Source organism: Balaenoptera acutorostrata, chromosome 18, assembly GCF_949987535.1.
Source record: "Balaenoptera acutorostrata chromosome 18, mBalAcu1.1, whole genome shotgun sequence".
NCBI lineage: Eukaryota > Metazoa > Chordata > Mammalia > Artiodactyla > Balaenopteridae > Balaenoptera > Balaenoptera acutorostrata.
Genome location: NC_080081.1, coordinates 77,618,068 through 77,640,417, shown reverse-complemented (window position 1 = coordinate 77,640,417; position 22,350 = coordinate 77,618,068). Strand labels below are relative to the sequence as shown.

At 41.3% G+C, this 22,350-nt stretch overlaps 1 protein-coding gene across 4 annotated transcripts in view; it reads left to right on the top strand.

Annotated features, from left to right (window-relative positions):
* The window catches only part of LOC102998822 (phospholipid-transporting ATPase IB), a 535,813-nt gene that overhangs the window by 161,061 nt on the left and 352,402 nt on the right, over positions 1-22,350 (top strand). For all 4 annotated transcript variants that reach the window (XM_007164203.3, XM_057533251.1, XM_057533250.1 and 1 more), the window contains exons 22-24: positions 74-213; positions 1,728-1,866; positions 12,297-12,361. In XM_007164203.3, the coding sequence (XP_007164265.2) occupies positions 74-213; positions 1,728-1,866; positions 12,297-12,361 (344 nt within the window). The remainder of the gene's footprint in view (positions 1-73; positions 214-1,727; positions 1,867-12,296; positions 12,362-22,350) is intronic.

Here is a 22,350-nt window from a genome sequence, read left to right as displayed (position 1 = left end):
TCCCCTGGGGGTAAGGCACCCTGTTTGCCCATCCCTAGGGGCCTCACTGGGAGACGCCGGGACTGTTTTGCAGGCTTGCGGACCCTCTGTGTGGCTTACGCCGACCTCTCTGAGAGTGATTATGCGGAGTGGCTCAAAGTCTACCAAGAAGCCAGCACCATCTTGAAGGACAGAGCTCAGCGGCTGGAAGAGTGTTACGAGATCATCGAGAAGGTAATTGCACGTGGTAGATGCGTTACATTACATGCCCAGTGACACCTAATGAGCAAAAAAGTTTTGGTGCAGAAATCTTTTGGCTGTATAGTGATGTTCTCTGATCTTGTAAGCATCTTAACTCACCATTAGCTTTTTTTTTTAAGATTTGTTTATTTATTTATTTATTTTTGGCTGTGTTGGGTCTTCGTTTCTGTGCGAGGGCTTTCTCTAGTTGGGGCGAGTGGGGGCCACTCTTCATCGCGGCGCGCGGGCCCCCCGCTATCGCGGCCTCTCTTGTTGCAGAGCACAGGCTCCAGACACGCAGGCTCAGTAGTTGTGGCTCACGGGCCTAGTTGCTCCATGGCATGTGGGATCGTCCCAGACCAGGGCTCGAACCCGTGTCCCCTGCATTGGCAGGCAGATTCTCAACCACTGCACCATCAGGGAAGCCCACCATTAGCTTTTAATCGTTTCTTTGCTTTAAGAAACACTCAGTTTTTATGAGCTCTCAGAAAGGTCTAGCCACCCTCTGCTAAGCATTCATGTCTTAAGAAGTATCAGGTCAAAAACAGCATTGGCGACTTTCTTGGTTTGCCTAAGATGAGATTTAATGACCTTAGCTGGTCCTGTTGAGTTTCCTGAGCAGTCAGAGTACCTAGGCTGGCTGGACATCATACCTACTAAATGTTTTCACACTTCCTGTCCTAATACTGTTTGAGCTTTGCCATTGCCGCTCCGTGCTGCCTACGTGATTTTGTTGTTATTTCAGTTTCTCCCAAGACATGAGGTAGCTTCCCACAGATTGAGTCCCTCGAATCTGGGAGCTGGATTTCAGCTTTTTCCGTTTCATGTCAGCAACCACTGGTCCATCCATCTTCCAGTTTCAGTAGCTTTGAAGTCATTGCTTGCTTGCCTTTCTCATTCCTTTATTTATTTTTTAAAAATTCCCCTTTGCTTTTTTTCCCTTGTTTGTCATTTTAATGGAATTTGGATATGGATGGAAGTGAAATCAAATGTTCATTTACCCTGCTTCCCTGGAAATTCCAAAATTACTTTGTGAATCATAAAGCAATTAAATAGGTGCGATGTCTGTGCGTCCCCAGGCCAGAGGTGGGCACTCGGGAGGTAGTTGGCCTTTTTGGTCACTGAATGATTTTTTCTCACGTGTTAACTGTACCACAGCCCTTGACTCACGAGTGCAGTGAGAGAGAAGCTCTAGTCCTGTTAGTGGCCCCAGGATAACTCGCCCATGTGCTCTGCTGCCAGGTGGTTTCTATCCCAAGGTGCCCTTGTACCCAGAAGTAGATGGCATGTGCTGGCCCGTGTGTGTGGAGGGGTTCTAGCCCTGTGGATGGTTTTGAGATGCCACACGTGTGACTGTCATTAATTATCTGCAGACAAAGGTTTAATGGGGAGGCAATAAGGTAGTTGTCTCAGAACACTTTGACTGCCTTTCTTCTGTCAAGAGTTTCGTCATTCGTGCTGCTCTTACGTGTGTCCCCATCTTTAATGGAAGCTGTTTTTTAATTTAGAATCTGCTGCTGCTGGGTGCCACAGCCATAGAAGATCGTCTTCAGGCAGGCGTGCCAGAAACCATAGCAACTCTGCTGAAGGCAGAAATTAAAATATGGGTGTTGACAGGCGACAAACAAGAAACTGCAATCAACATAGGTAATTCACTTAAGGAATAATTTCCCGATGCTGATTTTTTTTTTTTTTTTTTTTTTAAATTTTTTTTTAAGAAATTCACGTTCTTTTATTTATTTATTTATGACTGTGTTGAGTCTTCGTTTCTGTGCGAGGGCTTATCTCCAGTTGCGGCGAGTGGGGACCACTCCTCATCGCGGTGCGCGGGCCTCCCACTGTCGCGGCCTCTCACTGTCGCGGCCTCTCTCGTTGCGGAGCACAGGCTCCAGGCGCGCAGGCCCAGCAATTGTGGCTCACGGGCCCAGTTGCTCCGCGGCATGTGGGATCTTCCCAGACCGGGGCCCGAACCCGCGTCCCCTGCATTGGCAGGCAGACTCTCAACCACTGCGCCACCAGGGAAGCCCCGATGCTGATTTTTGTATTACGTTTTTGAACCGTCTTATAGAGGTGCCTAAGGGCTTCTCAGATGCGTCGACAGAAGTGTTTTATAGAATTCTTCATTCTCAAGACCGAGGAAAGTTTAAGATGCTCTTATGAGCATTATCTGCCCGTTATAAACAGTAGAACTATGACACCTTCCTGAAAAGTATTAAACATACTTACAGAGGCCAGAGAATTCAAGAGTTGATGAGAGTTTGATTTTCTTATTGCTTTCTTCACAAAAATTTAGTCTCAGAGACTAAGCATGTTTTCACTAAGTTTAAATATGCATTATTATTTTATATAGTTATAGCCATTATAATGATTTTTACCAATTCATAGGTTTTTTTAATAGGCTTGAACCTTTCCCTTCCCCATCTGGGTTGGCAACCTCTGCCTGCTAAGCATCGCAGAAATGAAAATTGAAAAAAGGGAATTCAAGCCCAGATTACTTCATGAGTGTTAAAGCAGCACGGTTTTAGTTTGAAAAGGACTTGTGAAACTACTAATTAAAAAAAAATCTAATTTTTTTAAAAAAATTTATTCATTATTTTATATTTATTTTTGGTTGCGTTGGGTCCTTGTTGTTGCGCGCAGGCTTTCTCTAGTTGCGGTGAGTGGGGGCTACTCTTCATTGCGCTGCACGGGCTTCTCATTGCGGTGGCTTCTCTTGTTGCGGAGCATGGGCTCTAGGCACGCGGGCTTCAGTAGTGGCGGCACACAGGCTCAGTAGTTGTGGCTCGTGGGCTCCAGAGCTACAGGCTAAGTAGTTGTGGCGCACGGGCTTAGTTGCTCTGTGGTGTGTGGGATCTTCCCGGACCAGGGCTCAAACCTGTGTCTCCTGCATTGGCAGGCAGATTCTTAACCACTGCGCCACCAGGGAAGTCCCAAAAAATCTAATTTTGATTGTTTGAATTGCTTTAAAATTATCTAGGACTTCTGTCACCCTTGTGTCACAAGCTCTGGTGCATAGGTGATAAAATGAATAAGGGCTACATGACTTCTCATATGTTGATGTGAATAGAGTCCATGTCACAGCTCACTGCAGGAAGAAACATACAGAAAGAACATCTGAAGTTGAGTGACTGGTGTCCTATTCAGAGGAGTCTCCTTGGAACGCAATCAACTGGTTCCAGCGGAGCCCCTTTCCTTCAATGTTCTCTTTTGAATCAGCCCTGACTCTCAGAAAACCTCAGTTATAGACAATGCCTACTGTCTGGGATGGATTTCCTCTTTTTTTTTTTTTAATAGATAAAAAAGCCACTTAATCATTTCTTATCAAGACTGTAGTCCTTTTGGACTCCCACGCAAGTGAGATTAAAGTCCCCAGAGACTGACATGTGATTCATAAACAGTCTCTGAAGGATTAGATGTAGATGTTGTACCTGTTGTTTCCTAAACACATATTTTTGGAGAAAAGTGTGGTGATGTTTCTGTGTAGACCCGTCACTACTACTAGATAATAAAAACCCATTGCTTACAGCCCTTTGGTGATGTCAGCAACATTTTTATAGATGAAGGATAATACGTTTGCTTTTGGTGGAATGTCTCTTTCTATGTATATACATCAGCCCTTCAGGTATTTCACATGTAAATTTGGTCTAAAACACCTGCTATTGATCCACGGCTCCTGTTCACAGAGGGCACAGAAAACATGAGAGCAGAGATGCTGCACCTGCCCCGCCCCTGTCCTCCTGTCCTTGTGTCACGCCTGCATCTGTCAGGGTCTAGCCAAGTTTAGGTAAACATAAGTGAAAGCAGAGTTCCCAAAATCAACCCAGAAAACACGAATGGCTTATTATTCCTGAAGGAAGGTGTTAGTCGTTGCTGGAGTGAGGCTTGTCTGAACCTCACAAGGTGATTGATAACCTGTCCAGCTTTTTCCATTAACAGCTATATTATTTTGTGCTTTTTTCAAAGAAGGTGTAGCAGTGTTTGTAGTTTTGGTTTCAGAAGCACTCATATCCATTAGATATTTTAAAATTGACCTTTTAAAGAACATTCTAATCCAAATCGGAAAAGAAGAAGTAAAACTGTCACTGTTTGCGGATGACATGATATTATACACAGAAAATCCTAAAGATTCTACCAGAAGACTACTAGAGCTAATCAGTGAATTTGGTAAAGTAGCAGGATACAAAATTAAGGCACAGAAATCTCTTGCATTCCTATACACTAACAATGAAAAATCTGAAGAAGAAATTAGAGAAACACTCCCATTTACCACTGCAACAAAAATAATAAAATACCTAGGAATAAACCTACCTAAGGAAGTAAAAGACCTGTATGCAGAAAACTATAAGACACTGATGAAAGAAATTAAAGATGATACAAACAGATGGAGAGATATACCATGTTCTTGGATTGGAAGAATCAACATTGTGAAAATGACTGTACTACCCAAAGCAATCTACAGATTCCATGCAATCCCTATCAAACTACCAATGGCATTTTTCACAGAACTACAACAAAAAATTTCACAATTTGTATGGAAACACAAAAGACCCCGAATAGCCAAAGCAATCTTGAGAAAGAAAAACAGAGCTGGAGGAATCAGGCTCCCGGGCTTCAGACTATTCTACAAAGCTACAGTAATCAAGACAGTATGGTACTGGCACAGAAACAGAAATATAGATCAATGGAACAGGATAGAAAACCCGGAGATAAACCCACGCACATAGGGGCACCTTATCTTTGATAAAGGAGGCAAGAGTATACAGTGGAGAAAAGACAGCCTCTTCAATAAGTGGTGCTGGGAAAACTGGACAGCTTACATGTAAAAGAATGAAATTAGAACACTCCCTAACACCATACACAAAAATAAACTCAAAATGCATCAAAGACCTAAATGTAAGGCCAGACACTATCAAACTCTTAGAGGAAAACATAGGCAGAACACTGTATGACATAAATCACAGCAAGATCCTTTCTGACCCATCTCCTAGAGAAATGGAAATAAAAACAAAAATAAACAAATGGGACCTAATGAAACTTAAAAGCTTTTGCACAGCAAAGGAAACCATACACAAGACAAAAACCCCTCAGAATGGGAGAAAATATTTGCAAACAAAGCAACTGACAAAGGATTAATCTCCAAAATATACAGGTAGCTCATGCAGCTCAATATCAAAAAAACAAACAATGCAATCCAAAAATGGGCAGAAAACCTTAATAGGCATTTCTCCAAAGAAGATATATAGATTGCCAACAAACACATGAAAAGTTGCTCAACATCACTAATCATTAGAGAAATGCAAGTCAAAACCACAATGAGGTATCACCTCACAGCAGTCAGAATGGCCATCACCAAAAAATCTACAAGCGATAAATGCTGGAGCGGGTGTGGAGAAAAGGGAACCCTCTTGCACTGCTGGTGGGAATGTAAATTGATACAGCCACTATGGAGAACAGTATGGAGGTTCCTTAAAAAACTAAAAATAGAACTACCATATGACCCAGTAATCCCACTACTGGGTATATACCCTGAGAAAACCATAATTCAAAAAGAGTCATGTACCACAATGTTCATTGCAGCTCTATTTACAATAGCCAGGACATGGAAGCAACCTAAGTGTCCATCAACAGATGAATGGATAAAGAAGATGCAGCACATATATACAATGGAATATTACTCAGCCATTAAAAGAAACAAAATTGAGTTATTTGTAGTGAGGTGGATGGACCTAGCGTCTGTCATACAGGGAGAAAAGTAAGTCAGAAAGAGAAAAACAAATACCGTATGCTAACACATATATATGGAATTTAAAAAAAAATGGTTCTGAAGAACCTAGGGGCAGGACAGGAATAAAGACCCAGACGTAGAGAATGGACTTGAGGACATGGGGAGGGGGAAGGGTAAGCTGGGACGAAGTGAGAGAGTGGCATGGACATATACATACTACCAAATGTAAAATAGATAGCTAGTGGGAAGCAGCCGCATAGCATAGGGAGATCAGCTCAATGCTTTGTGTCCACGTAGAGCGGTGGAATAGGGAAAGTGGGAGGGAGACACAAGAGGGAGGGGATATGGGGATATATGTATCCGTATAGCTGACACACTTTGTTATACTGCAGAAACTAACACACCATTGTAAAACAATTATACTCTAATAAAGATGTTTAAAAAATTCTATTATTTATTTATTTTATCTTATTTTTTAATTGAAGTATTGTTAATTTACAATATTGTGTTAGTGTCAGGTGTACAGCAAAGTGATTCAGTTATATGTACATATTTTTTATTTTTCATATTCTTTTCCATTATGGTTTATTATAAGATTTTGACTATAGTTCCCTGTGCTATACAGTAGGACCTTGTTTTTTATTTTATACATAGCACTATATATATAGTGTGTATCTGCTAATCCCAAACTCCTAATTTATCCCTCCTCCCTTTCCCCTTTGGTGACCATAAGTTTGTTTTCTATGTCTGTGAGTCTGTTTCTGTTTTGTAAGTAAGTTCATTTGTGTCATATTTTAGATTCCACATATAAGCGATATCATTTGGTCTTTGTTTTCTCTGTCTGACTTACTTAGTATGATAATCTCTAGGTCCATCCATGTTGCTGCAGATGGCATTATTTCATTCTTTTTTATGGTTGAGTAATGTTCCATTGTGTACATGTACCACTGAATTAGGGCGTCTGTTGAGGATGCAGTGTAGACATCTAGACATGGTGTTAGACTTGTCCACGTCAGACCACTGGTGACGGCTGTGAGCAGCCTGAGGTCGTGCTCCGGATGCAGGAGGATTGTAAGCCTGTGTTCTCGTCCCATATTCCTCATACCTTCTGTGATATGAACCATTATTGGTCTGTCTCCCACAATATGGATTGGATATTCTGTACATTTTAGTGCATTCTGTGTGCACATTAGGGTACCCAGAAGGTATTTGGGAAGCAGATCAAGTGTCTGGTAGTTCTACTTCTCCATGAAATAAGGAGAAGAGTGCTGAATGCCGGGCACTGTGCTGGGAGTGCTTTCCCTATGCTGTCTTTGGTCTTCACGTGTCAACAGTCTTAGAGCGCCGGGGGACATTCAGAGTTTACAAGGTCGTGCTCCACTTAATGACCAAGCTAGTTCATGCTGGGTCTCAGGGCCAATAACTCCTGGTGCAGGGCTCCTTTTAAACAGATTCATGAAGCTTTCACGAAAACCCTATCTGAAATTTGAGTTCGAAAACCCTGGGGAAGGGTACTAAATTTCATCCATTCCAAGACACCTTGTTTTCATATTTCACCACCTCCAGAGTTGGGATGTCTATGATTGTTGACTCTTACAGTTTTAACTGGCAACATTTCCCTTTAGAGGTGTTTGGTGCTGTTGGCTGTCTTTAGTATTCGCTCGCTCTCTCTCTCATTTATCTATCATCTGTCGATCCATCTATCCTCCCATCCATCTATTCTCCATCCATCCATCACCTATCCTCCCTCCATCCATCACTTATCCTCCCATCCATCTATCGCCTAACCTCCCATCCATCCATCTATCCACCCATCCATCCATCCATCCATCCATCTATCTGTCCTCCCATCCATCCATCTACCCACCCATCCATGCATCTATCCATCCATCCATCATCTATCACAGTCTGAGAATTTAAAGTGTAACTTTTAGTTCATACCTTGAAAATAAATGCTTAGTCAAATTAGGTTCCAGGATATTTGTGTCTGTTATGGGCCTATGAGTGTTAGGTAGATGCAGTCATCCTGCGTGTGGCTTTGAGGTCCTTTGGAACTGACACGATGCCAGGACCCTGCTGCGCTGTGCTTGGATTTATGCTAACTAGCTGTGTTTCCAGGAGTTGGAAGTTTTCTTTTTTAGCTTAAAAATTTGGCATCAGCTAGTCTAAAGTGAAATTTCAGCTGTATAGCCTTTGTGAATCATGTAGTCGTCACTTCCTTACAATGACTGGATAAAGCATCTATTACATAGTTAGAAAATAGATGTGAAGTTTTCAGAGTCTATAAGTTTTTTTCTAACAGAGATAGGATGAGTGAGAACAAAATCCTAGTTCGTGTTCCATTTTAAAGTCATCGCATTGGGAATCGCTTTCACTGTGAACCATCTGAGTTGGAATTTGGCCGCCCCTCCCCCATGTTTTGTTACCCATTATTTGATACCTTTACATCATTTCTATAGTCTTAGAAGTTTAATTTCTGACAGTGAGTAAATGTGGACTTGCCCGCCCTATTCTTGCCCATTGGCAGGGAGACAAGTCCGGTTCTCAGGTGGGGCTGGGGGAACACGGCCACAGCCCCAGTAATGTTCACAGAAAAGTCAGGTGTGTGATTTCTTGATTGCCTGCAGCTCTGTTGTTGCCAGATGCTCCCCTATAGGCTTGGGGCACTTATGTTCCCTTATTGGGGCCTGAGTTAATTATGAGACAAACTCAGGAATAAAATAGATGAGAAAATACCAGTTGTGCAGTGTACATGCTGAGCATGGCTGGCGTTAGTAATAGTTACTCATTAAATGTTAGCAGAGCATTTGCCATATTACTGCTAAGTCCTTTAGGTAAGTTTACTGGTTCCCTTTGAGATAAGCATTATCCCCTTTTAAAGATAGAACTGAGGCACAGAGATACCAAGTAACTTAGCCTGGGCCACACAGGTGTGAGTGCTGAGAATCTGAGCATGTGACCATGACACGTGATAATTCAGTTCTCAGAAGGAAAGATAAGCTTCAAAAAGATCAGGGAAGGCTTTGTAGATGAGATGAGATAGGTTTAAGTCTTGAACCTCAAGAATTTGTTTAAGACAAATACATAAAGAATGAGAATAGCATGAGTCAGGATGGCCTGGTTTGGGGGAAGGTCACGAGGTAAGGCTGAGGCAGCATGTTCCTACCTGTGATGGAGCCTTTCTGAGAAGCATCTGAGGGTCTGGAGGGAAGGGTGCCCAGGTGTGGTTCTGTGGATGAGTCCTTGATGTCCTGGCTCTCAGATGGGAAGGGATTCTGCTCTGAGCATCCTTGATTGAGTCCGGAGCAGATGAAGAGTTCCATTCCTGACGTCTGGCAGTGTGTTTCATACACTAACTCTCAAACATTGAGTGACCAGATTCTCCCTGAAATTATTTACAACCAACAACACACTTGTTGAGGGTTTGGAACCAAGTTGAATCCCACTGAGGGGTAGTTTGATGGATCTTAGGTATATGGTTAGTAGGAATCAGTTGTTGCTAACCCTTCCAAAAGTGTCTCCGAAGAAATCTAGGTTGGGATATCTTCGACAATATATGCTCACCTCAGAAAAAAGACGCTGATTGCGAGTTCCAAGAGAGGTTTGGTTTGGTCCTATTTTCTAGTGTGAATGATGATTTTATTTTCTTAAAATCAAGTCCTGCTGTAAGTACCATAGATGCTGTAATATTTTAATTTGTTTGCGTGTTGATTATACTCAGGTAGTAGAAAGACTAAACACTTTTTGTGGTGTGCTGTTAACTTCAGCCATAGTAAAACGTGAAATCCCAGAGGTTCCCTTCTCAGTCATTTTATGGTTGTCTTGTTAGATTGTGAGATTAAAGAAATAGACCTCAATTTACAAGTGTGGATTGACATTTCATAGCTGGCTGTTCTCCAAGAGCTGATCTCATTTTATCCAAAAACATTAGAAATCAAGCACACCAAACTTGGATTGACATAATTTAATTTGCCATGTTAGCTAAGTCACATTTAACTGCGTTAAACTTCCATGGTCTGTCTAGAGCAAGTGTTCTGTGTGATAATTAAGCAAAATCTTGCTTCGTTTTCCAAACTAAAAAAAAAAAAGAACCTGTTTCTTCTCAGAAACCTTGAGTTTTGTGTATTTAAATTCATGAAAGTGTCAGTGGTTTTATTTGTTACCCTCTCCCTTGCAACGGCTAGAAAAATACTTGGAGTTTTTCCATAATATCTTTATGCAGCTTCAGTTGTCAAGTGGCATTTTACTTAAATTGCAAAATATAAAATCAAGCGGGAAGCGACGGCTTAAACATTTCAGCTTGCTTCTGCAACTGTTGTTCATATCAAAAACTACCAGCAAATCCTTTTGTGTGAGTTATACTAAATTTGTAACAGTCTCTATTGCATGAAGTTGCTGGAAGTTTCTGGGGCAAGGGAAGAAAAATGATTAAAGTTCCAATATCCCTGTTTGCAAATGAAAATAAAATATTGACCTCCCTTCTGCACTTAGTCTAAGAATTTATAGAAAGGAAGAATATATTTGTAAGATTTTAGTGGGAAACAAAGTTCAGTTATTTCCATCCTGCTGTGCAGAATTTTCAGTGGCATTCTGGGAAACTCTCATTTCTACTCATCACTATTGTTAAAATACAGACTTGAACAAGTTTGAAAATGTGTGGAAAATTGTGCTGTGTTTCCTCCCTTTATTTTTCCTCTTAGAGGTTGAACAGGTATTTGCCCATGTGGTCCTGTGATATTAAACTATTCAGTTGTTCTCGCTTTTCAAATGATACGTGAGGTTTTAACCAGCAAAATTATCTCACTCCCTTCAGATAACTGTCGTTAACTGCCTGGAATAGATCTTCAAGGTATTGCTTTAAGAAAATGACAGTTAGATGCAAAGTCATAATTTTGTGCTTTAAAATTTGTGTTCTGAGGTGGTTTATGAAGTAGTCCTCTCAAATGACACTCATTAGTGAAGGCTATACTTCATACATTCCAAAATAAACAAAAATATTTATTTTCTACCCTCCAAAAATACCCCAAGGTTTTTCTCATCTTAATTGTTGTCTGTCTTGAGTTCTGTTTTGTGCCTGTTAGAAGGGTTTCTTGAGGATGAAAAGAGGGCCTTCTGGATAGAATTGAGCACATAAACGCAGCAGTTCTGTGACTTGTCCACTAGTTAAATGCTTATCTCCTTTTCTAGTTAAATATAGCATCTGTGGGAAGGGGTATTTTGGCTCTTCTGCGGAGGAGAACCCAGACTCCTGTTGCCTAAGCATTGGTTAAGGCCCTTCCTTGAGATGGTCACCCGCGTCCTTGTTCTGAAGGTTGACGTTCTTTATGCTGATGACTTGTTCCCTGTTTCTGTGATCATTGGTCCATGATCCTTGTAAGGACCACTTCTCTAGGTGGAAGGACTGTTTTCTTGACTTTTCTCAATGAGATAAATTAAGATGGAGGTTGGTGAAAAGCACATGTTGATGGCAGCTCTCTTGAGGGGCACCAAGATGGTGGAGGGTGATTTGAAAGAGAGCCCAGGGCCCTGAAAGACAGCCCTGGACTTGGGGTTGGCTGGGGCTGCCTCCTCCTTCTCCCCAGAGTGTGGAGAGAAGGCGAAGAGTCCAGAGAGGCTTTTACCTTGGTCGTTGTGTCACTAAGCATCTCCAGCTGTCACGCGTGTACTGCAAAGTCTGAGTAGGAAAGATCTTCATAGAAAATACGTTTGCCTTCCGGGAGGAAAAGTGGAAAAGAGTATCTTGCTTAAATTAACCTACAGAGATATCCTTGTCTAAAAATGTAATGGGAATTGTTAAGAATTAGCATTGGGTTACTCTTGACTCAGATTTAATTCTTGAAATGGGGGTCGCTTTGAGCTTTCGCAGGAAAAGTGACTCTTTGTGTATCATAGGCTTCCTTAGAAGCCTGCTGTGAGAATTACGTGCCTTTTCAAAAAGCACGTGAGGGACCTTGATATCACAGTAGGCACGTTTATGCTGGTTGAGGAGCTCCGTTGATTGCATTTGTCTTCCTAAAGCGTTTGCTGTTATTTTAGAGAATCCAAAGCTCATCCTAATACAAGCATAACAAGGATAAGGAAAATCCACAGAAAATTGATGAGTATTTATTTCAGCCATTAGTTACGAAGACCCTCCTGAGCAGTGCTACCAGAGCTGTCTGCAAAAGTCAGAATCCGTGTGTGTGAACTTTTCCTCTCCACACTCTTGCTCAATTCCTCTGTGTGAGCCCATAGGCTAAACGTGGTGATAAGGAAGGGACCGGAAGGGAAGCTGAATTCAGGGGACCTTGAACGTGGTGAGTTCCTGGCGGGGATGGTAAATTCACGTATGTTGCTCCTTCTTTTATTCTAGGCTATTCCTGCAGGTTGGTGTCACAGAACATGGCCCTTATCCTACTGAAGGAGGATTCTTTAGATGTAAGTAGCTTTTAAAAATTTGTATTTGATATAACTGTGTTAAACCCTTTGTTTCTGCTATGACTAATAATCAGGATTTAATTTTTTTTTCTCCTAAAAAAACAATTATAAAACTACTCAGTGAGTTTTCTGTTTTTATTTATGAATGGATGTCATAAAGTCATTTCTTTAAACATCAAAATGGTAAGCTCTACCTCTGGTACCAGATATAGGAATTTATGTATGTTTTTAGGTGATGGTCGTCATTGAAATTCACTTTCTCTTCAGATACAGCTACAGTTTCTGTCATATTAGAGGAAGGAGAGAAGCTTTTTGTGAGAAGCACACATATATAAAAAAGTCTCTCTGGCTAGCTGCATGGTTGAAAGCGTACTCTCCCAGTACTGATAAAATGGACATTAAGAATTTGCAAGGTCTGGAGAATAATATACCTCCATGTTAGAGTTATGGTTTGGAAAACATGATATTGATGGTTGCAATATTTGTTAACTTTATTTGCTTATCATTCTGTGATTCTAAGAATGTTCCTCACTTTGGCAAATCCTAAGAATCCTAAGTAGATGACTTTATATTCTTGATTAAGGGTTACCATGGATGTTAAGAAATGCATTAAGAAGTACAATAAATATTCCAAATTGATATAAAAAATAGTAAGCCCAGAAAACTGCTTTGTGATAACACATTATTTTATTCACCTAGAATGGTGCATTTAAAATGGGGTAGTTTTAATCTGGTTTGACTTCCTGTTGGGATTTCCATTCAGGGGTGATGTTCAACTCATGTTGGTTGCTAAGGAGACTTGTAGGAGTTTCTTTGTAGTACAAACACTAAAGATGATATTCAAGTGTCAGGAGTGGATGACGTTTACGTGGTAATAGGATACACAGGCGCTTAGTTCCCCTACATCCTAGTGCCACCAGCTCGCAGAGGATGGTACAGATATGTACCCACCCCGTCATGGCCTAAAGCTGCTGCTGAGACCCTGGTTGGGAGCTGATTTGAGAGTCACCAGTGACCTGCTTGGTGGCTTGACATGAAGATAGGAGCTCAACAGTGAGATTCCACCTGTAGGTCATTTAACAAGAGCTTGTCCCTGGCAGGCACCCATGGCCACACTTGCGGTCAGTGCCTTCTGTTTAAGTGCCAGCGCTCAGAGCAGATGACAGGGTTAGTTACCCTTGTAAAGGGAGGCTCTGATGATGAAGCGAACAGGACAGGGACCAACATGAATCAGAAGCGCTGGGCCTGGCTTCCTTATCTCATCTCCTGTGTAAGTCGGAGGGAATTAAGGGGGACACCTCAAAGACCATCCATTACCTGGCATCCACCCCCTTCAGATGACCTGTACGTATGTCCAGGCTAGGACCCCAAATGCTTGTAAATGCTCAGGATTTATCCCTGTTTTGAGTGTTTCAACTGTGACCAAAATAACATCTAAGCTCTGTAATACAGAGATCAGTGGTCTTGGAAACAAGGCGGGTGAGGAAGTGCACCCCAGGGGGGCACTGGATGATATGTTAAGATACCAGAAGAAAATGTCATTTTCTTTTTTCCTCCTGGTTTTTTTTTTTTTTTTTTTTTTTTGGTTAAAAAAAGTACTGTGAAATCACAGTATTGCTGATAGCACATGGATTGGCTCTGGCATACCCAATCCTGTTTCTGGTGTGCTAACCAGGGATGGGTCTGGGAGGAAGGGGAGGAGGAGGGAGATGTGGGGTCCCGCAAATAAGAAGGGGTGACGCTGGGACCCTCACTCTTCTATTTGCTTGAAACTCATTGTGAAATCTTGCCATTTGTGTTACTGGTTAAATGGGTTTATGGACTATATTTAGTTTTGGTGAAACTGACTCTTACAAGGTGCTGGCTTGAAAAGATTTCTGTTTTTTTTAAAAAAAAGGTATTGAGGTTACAGTAGTGTAAGCAGAAGCTGCAACGGCGTGGCCTTGCTGGACACGCGCGCTGCTAGTTCAAGTTTTCTTCGGCTGCTTGATGAATTAAAACAGTGATCAGATCTGGCAAGCTAAACAAATTTCAGTATTATCCCCAAGGCTACTATCATTAATCATGATTCTTGCCCTAAATGTATAATGGTATCTTGAAACATTAGCTGTCGCAAAATGAAGTTATGAATTAGTGAGACTTTAAGAATACTGAGTATGAGAATAAAAATCTACAATTTTATCAGCAGTTTATAAAAAACATGTGATATTCAAATCAGTTACCCCCTCAAATTTCACAGCACCTACTGCTGGCTATTTTTGTTTTTTGGCTGCATTGGGTCTTCGTTGCTGCACGTGGGCTTTCTCTAGTTGTGGCGAGCGGGGGCTACTCTTCATTGCGGAGCACGGGCTCAGGTGCACGGGCTCTAGGTGTGCGGGCTTCAGTAGTTGCAGCTCGTGGGCTAGGGTTCGCAGGCTTCAGGAGTTGTGGCACACAGGCTCAGTAGTTGTGGCGCACGGGCTTAGTTGCTCCGTGGCATGTGGGATCTTCCTGGACCAGGGATCGAACCCGTGTCCCCTACATTGGCAGGTGGATTCTTAACCACTGCGCCACCAGGGAAGCCCCACTGCTGGCTACTGAATGCTAGACATCTTTTGATATTTGTTAGTAAAAGACAAAAAGGGCCAAGCCATTTGGGGACCATTTGTTTTTTGTGCTGCAGTAATTAAAATGAATATGGATGCAGACATATAGAAAATTTTGCCAGCATTTTCTAAGAAACAAATGATTGAACTAACTATGAAATTTATTTGGAGGAAAGTGCAGTTGTTTTTAACGTGTTAACCTATAGAATACACAAAAAACTAGTTCTGATGAGCCATTAAAAGAAAGATGAATTGGTAAGGATATATTTGAGCAGAATAGTCATTCTTTAACCCAAAGTTTTATGAAATAAGTACTTGTAATCAGTGATGGAATGAAAATGTAATCATGTAAAATTCATTAATGGCTTGTATGGCAGAGACTACACTTCCCAGCATCCCTGCGTCTGGGTGCGGCCGTGAGATTTAATTCTCACTGGTGGAAATGTGACCAGAAGGCAGAGCCTTGCAGGGAGCCCACTGGCAAATCAGGAATGAGGTTTGTAGAATTCCCACTCCTGTATCACAAGCTGAGTATGGAAGGGTAGGTTTGAGGTGAGAGATGTTAATTCAGTAACTGGTACAGAAACTAATTTTAAGTATAGAGGAAGTTAAAACAGGAAATTAGGTGCTTGCAAAATTATTGGATAATCCTGAAGGAGTAGAAGTCAGCAAGGTAGGCTTCAAGTTCATACGTCTGTGGCTCTGTTCCCAAGGTCAGGACTCTGTTCTGCTTCCCCAGGGGACTTGAGGAAATCACAGCTGATGGTCCAGCTGCCTTGCACCTGTGAACCTGGGACTGGGTGAGCGAATGTGGAGAACTTCCCCTGTATGAAAAGGAATTCCTCTGTCTTTGCAATCTTAAGCAAGTGTGTCTTGTAGCTGGAATTCATCCAGAATCCTGCTGATAAGAGAGTCTGGGAAATGTGGTTTTTAGCTTTCCAGTCGCTGTGATATATATAAAAAAAAAAAAAAAAAGAAGAGGATGAAAATAGATGCTGAGAGTCAGTCAGTAAACAGTATCTAGCACTGATTCATTTATAAGCAAGAAGTGGGCATCAGGAGGACACAGAATGCTATAGGATCTCATGGATACGGTTGATGTTTTACAAGTTAGACCTTTAACGTACGCTAGGTTCTTTACGGTACTTTGTAATGACATGCAGGGTGACCGTGGACATCTTGTGGACCTCAGAAGTTTACTGTTTTATTTCCATTGTGGTTGTCCTCATGACAAAGAACCTGACAGTCATCAGGCTTGAAAGTGATGCAGGACTGCATAACGGTTAAGGGAGCCCACTCTGGGTTGCCTGGCTGGGCTCACATCCCACTTTCTGTACGTGGAAAAGTCTTTGACCCACAATAAATTCTTAAGTCACAGTCACTATTTCTCTTCTATGTTCTTTATGTCTGTGAGTCTCTATATAGATATAGAGAGAAATATAGAGGGATATATAGAGATAGATAGATATAGATAGATATACATATGTATATCTGAATCACTTTATCTATGTTTTTCAGATTACTTTCCATTATGGGTTATAACAAGACATTGAATATAGTTCCCTGTGCTATACAGTAAATCCTAAAAGTCCAGTTTCCTAATTTGATCTTTTCTCTGACAGGCAGCTCCACGTTCAGTTACTTAAAATATGTTTAAAATACCTAAATACAGGCACATATTCATACCCACAGGCACAGTGCCATCAATCGTTGCTACAAGAGGTGATGTTTATGCGCGCTATGCTGAGGACTTTCTTGGTGTGGCGAGAACACTTTGAAAAGGTGCGTTTAGAAACGCTTGTGTTAGGTGACTTTGATTGCAGCACACGTGGGTCCCATATCTTAGGCAGTGAACTAAACTGCCTCTCCAGTAACAAATGCTCACATCTGTTGAGTGTGCTTATTCATGAGTGCCAGGCCCTTTCTGGGAATTAGCTCTCTTCATCCTCCTAGTAACTCTTGAAAAAAGAAAATTTCACTGCCTTTAAGTCTCGTTCTAAAATATTTGATTGAAAGTTTCTCTCTCTTTTCCCAAGCAGCTTGATAATAAATTCCTGAGAATATTTACCTACTTGGTAAGATCACCTTATAACTATATTTGTTCTTCAACATCTTTTTGTGAAGGTAGTAACATTGTGGTATACTAGAAATGTCCCTTGAGCAATTTTTTCCTGATAGTTTTAGGCATGTTCAATTAATAATTCCTTTAATCCCTTGAAAGTACTTACATTTATTTATTTATTTATATTAAAAAATTTTATTTTATTGAAGTATAGTTGATTTACAATGTTGTTAATTTCTGCTGTACAGCAAAGTGATTCAGTTAACATATATATTCTTTTAAATTCTTTTTAAAATAAATTTATTTATTTATTTATTTATTTATGGCTGCGTTGGGTCTTCATTGCTGTGTGTGGGCTTCTGATTGCAGTGGCTTCTCTTGTTGTGGAGCATGGGCTCTAGGCACGCGGGCTTCAGTAGTTGTGGCACACGGGCTCAGTAGTTGTGGTGTGTGGGCTCTAGAGCGCAGGCTCAGTAGTTGTGGCGCACGGGCTTAGTTGCTCCACAGCATGTGAGATCTTCCTGGACCAGGGCTCAAACCCGTGTCCCCTGCATTGGCAGGCAGATTCTTAACCACTGCACCACCAGGGAATTCCCTACATATACATTCTTTGTCATATTCTTTTCCATTATGGTTTATCACAGGACGTTAAATACAGTTCCCCATGCTCTACAGTAGGACCTTGCTGTTGATCCATTCTCTATATAATAGTTTGCATCTGCTAATCCCAAAATTCCAATCCATCCCTCCCGACCCACCCCGTTGGCAACCATAAGTCTGTTCTCTATGTCTGTGAGTCTGCTTCTGTTTTGTAGATAAGTTCCTTTGTGTCATATTTTAGATTTCACATATAAGTGATGTCATATGATGCTTGTCTTTCTCTGTCTGACTTACTTCACTTAATATGATAATCTCTAGGTCCGTCCGTGTTGCTGCAAATGGCATTATTTCATTCTTTTTTTATGGCTGAGTAGTATTCCACTGTATATATGTACCACATCTTCTTTATGCATTCATCTGTCGACGGACATTTGGGTTGCTTCCATGTCTTGGCTGTTGTAAGTAGTTGAAAGTACTTACATTTAAAGGGCAGAGAGACTATTAAAAAAATTCTTTTGGTTATGTGTTAGTAGTAAGTGCTGTTGAGGAATATAAAACAGGATGGGGAGGCATGAAAAGCAAGGAGGGCAGAGGTTACCCTGTTTTATGTTTGATGGTTGGGGGAATTCTCTCTAATAAGACGGCATGTGAGCAGACTTGGAGGAAGGGAGCGTACTGTGGGGTTACCTGGATAGGAGTGCATACCCCACTTCACCTGGGGTGGTTTCAGTTTACACCTGTTGTCTTGCCATAATTTTAAGAATGCCTCTTCTGACTCCCCAAAGTAACCTGGTTTGGATGGCAAATAATGCCATCAACCTACAGGGGAACAGTGTCCCAGGATGACGGTTCAGCAAGGGCGCCAAGGCTAATGCTGTATTTGAGCATCATATATGGTGGGTCAGGGCGTCAGAGAAACGTCAGGGACTTCACCCCATAGCTTTGTACCTCATCGTTAAGACTTGGCTTTTGTGCTGAGTGAGATGCGTGGTCATTGGTGGAGTCTGAGCGAAGAGAGACATGATCTCATTGACCTTTTAAAAGGGTATCTCGCTGTTGGGATAGGTGTGGATTAAAGGGATATGAGGCAGGAGCCGAGACCCCGGTAGCCAGCCTGGCAGGAATCCAGGTAGCAGGTGATGGGGAAGGTTGGATCAGAGTGTTGGCAGGATCGCTGGTGGGAGGTGGTGAGATTCTGGATGGATAGTGTTTTCTCTGTAGAGCGGATGGGATTTGCTAAGACAGTGAATGCGGCTATAAGAAGGATAAGACTCCAAGGGTTAGGATCTGAGCAACGGGCAAGATAGAGTTGCCATTTCTGAGATGAGGAAGACGGTAGGAGGATCACGTGTCGGGGGAATCAGGGCTCTTTTTGGACGTTTTAGGGTTGAGATGGTAGTTACACATCCCCAGGCAGTTGAATAGATAAATCTGGGAGTTTAAGGTAGAGGTCTGGGATGGAGAGATTCTTGGGAGTAGTCAGTGTACCATTTTTAAAGCTTTGAGACTTGATAACCCGCCCCCCAGGATTGATCAGAGAGAGTGAAGTGGTTAAGAATTAAGCTCTGGGTGTACTTCAGTGTTTAAAAGTTTGGGAGAAGAGAGCCAGCAAAGGAGACAAGAAGATGTGGCCATTGAGGTAGGTAGAGAAAGGGGAGAGGTTGGTCTCCTGGAAACTAAATGGAAGGAAGTCTTTCAAGGAGGAGGGACGGCGTAGCTGGACTACATGATGCTTTATGGGTCCAGTGAGATGAGTTCTGAGAATTTGTTATTGGTTTTAGCGATGAGGAGGTCGTTGGGACCTTTCAAGAGCTGTTTGGGGGACAATGTGGAGATGAATGCCAGGTCAGAGTAGACTCAAAGGATTGGGTGGAGAGAAAAAAGGTGTAGAGATTTCTGTGAGTTTTGCTGAAGTTTTTGACAGACCTCTGGTTAGTGAGTTAATCTTTCCTTATTCTGAGGAGCACATGAATGAGTAACTCTCTTCTTCTATTAATGCATCATAAACCATGATTTTTAAAATAAATTCTACCAATAAAAAGTATTCTTAATATTTTCTCTGTGTAAGTGAAAGTGATGGATATTTGTCACTACTGGTCTTGAAATAATGAGTCAATCAGAACTGCCGTGTACTAAACCCTTTATAATCTGATACTCCTAGGGGTTTTTTTGTTTTTGTTTTTCACAGAACATAAAATGATAGCTACTTAAAAAATGATTCCCGTCTAATGGGTTTATTTGTAATAGATGATCCACGCCCATGGAACTGCAGGCTTTGTTTGCCTCTACTGCTGACAGTATCCTTGTACGCATCCAAGGCTTCGAGAGACAGCAGGCATCCGTAATTGCGTGGTGTAGCATGATGGTGTATCATGAAAAATGTGTCATGTCAACAGTGATGGCGGTTCTTACGCTGAGATAACCACCTGTTTTGCTGTGACAGTCGGCCAGGGTGTTGTCAGAGAAAAATGACTCCATGGGAGGGTTAAGTCTGTCGGATTCCTTCGTCAGTGAAGTTTATTCTGTGGTCAGGTTTCTAAACACTTGTCCCTGTAAAAGGTAACTTGTGTCCACCTGGGCGTGTTTTGTTTCGTATGACGTCCAAGATGTATCTAGGACAGAACCTTGGATGTTGTTCATGTGACTAATGGGAACATAGACGTCCAGCTTTGTTCTGAGGGTAATTTAGATTTTTTGACAATCTATAGTTTTAAACCTCATTTACTCCCTTAAAGAAATTACTCAATCCATTTAAAGCAGAAAGAATTGATATAAATGAGAGAAAAGAAAAATAAAATTACTTAGAACTCTACTACCCAAAGAATTGCAATTATTTCAGTTGCAATAGAAATTTGGGTAATAGTCTAAGAACTTTTTCCTGGCGCAAATAGAGACATATATTTTATATCTATATCTACCTTATAGAGAGAGAGATATATATTAAAATATAGATGTCTGTGTCTACCTAAATATATATAATATATATTTATGTATCAATATATACAATTTATATTTATGTTATATGTTTTATTATATAAAACATATAAAATATATATAAAATATATTTTATATAATAAAATATTTTTATTATATAAAATACTTTATATAATATTTATGTTTTGGCTCTTCATTCACTAACAATACAACTATATATATCACACACATGTGTGTAAGTATATATGTAGCCATTTAAAAATGGAATTATATACAACAGATACCCTTGTTAGCCTGTTTCTTCTCTCTTAACTGGAATTATATCTCTAGAACAATAAATACTTAGCTACAGCCCTTTTAAGAGAATGACATAGATTCCATGGTATATATTTCCCTGATTTATTTAACTCTATTTATTGGACATTGAGGGACGGACCTGTCATGTTTGGGGACCTATCTTATTTTGTTTCATGCTGTTTATTTTCTTAAAATAAATTCCTAGGAGTAAGGATCCTAGGTCAAGAGAGATACACCCTTTGGATGGAAATTATTCATGCACATGGGGACACACACACAAGTACATATATTCACATACCTCTCCTTGTCCTCCAGATAAGTTCTGACAACTTATGTGTAATTTGTTTGCAAGTTAAAAAAGCTTACCACACTTGTGTACAAGTAATATAAATGTTGGAAATTTGGATGTTTTCTCGGTATTGTTTGTGGAATTGAAATCCTCTTGAGTTGAGATTATATTTAACGTGTTCTAAATTTGAAGCTGTTATATCAGAATGAATTCTTAGGTCTTCCCTGGTGGCGCAGTGGTTAAGAATCTGCCTGCCAACGCAGGGGACATGGGTTTGAGCCCTGGTCTGGGAAGATTCCACATGCCACGGAGCAACTAAGCCCGTGCGCCACAACTACTGAGCCTGTGCTGTAGAGCCCGCGAGCCACAGCTACTGAAGCCCGCACGCCTAGAGCCCATGCTCCGCAACAAGAGAAGCCACCGCAATGAGAAGCCCGCGCACCGCAACAAAGAGTAGCCCCTGCTCGCCACAACTAGAGAAAGCCCAATGCAACCACAAAGACCCAATGCAGCCAAAAATAAATAAATAAAAGAAATAAACTAAAAAAAAAAAAAAAAAAAAAAAGAATTCTTAATAGATGGTTGCACAGCTTTTAACTTGAAATGCTGATGAGTTTTCAGTTTGTGCTGTTTCTGCTTTTCCTATCTGGGGCGCCATGCTAGGTGTCACTGATTTTGCTTTTGTTTGGATGAGGTTTTCTTTTAAATCTTTCAACATGAGAACAGTTTAAAATGCATGATTTAAGACCATGTTGAAGAAAAAGAATTCCTTGGCACATAAAAACCAAAGCTTACTATATAAATAGGAATAGGAGTATTCTCTCTTAGAGATGAGCTCTCTGCTCTGCTTTCAGTGGGGAAATTCTTTTTTTTTAATTAATTAATTTATTTGTTTTTTATTTTTGGCTGCATTGGGTCTTTGTTGCTGCCTGCGGGCTTTCTCTAGTTGTGGTGAGCAGGGGCTACTCTTCGTTGCGGTGTGCGGGCTTCTCATTGTCATGGCTTCTCTTGTTGTAGAGCACGGGCTCTAGGCGCGCGGGCTTCAGTAGTTGTGGCTCGCGGGCTCAGTAGTTGTGGCTTGCGGGCTCCAGAGCTCAGGCTCAGTAGTTGTGGCACATGGGCTTAGTCGCTCCGCGGCATGTGGGATCTTCCCGGACCAGGGCTCAAACCCATTTCCCCCGCATTGGCAGGCGGATTCCTAACCACTGCGCCTGAAGAGAAG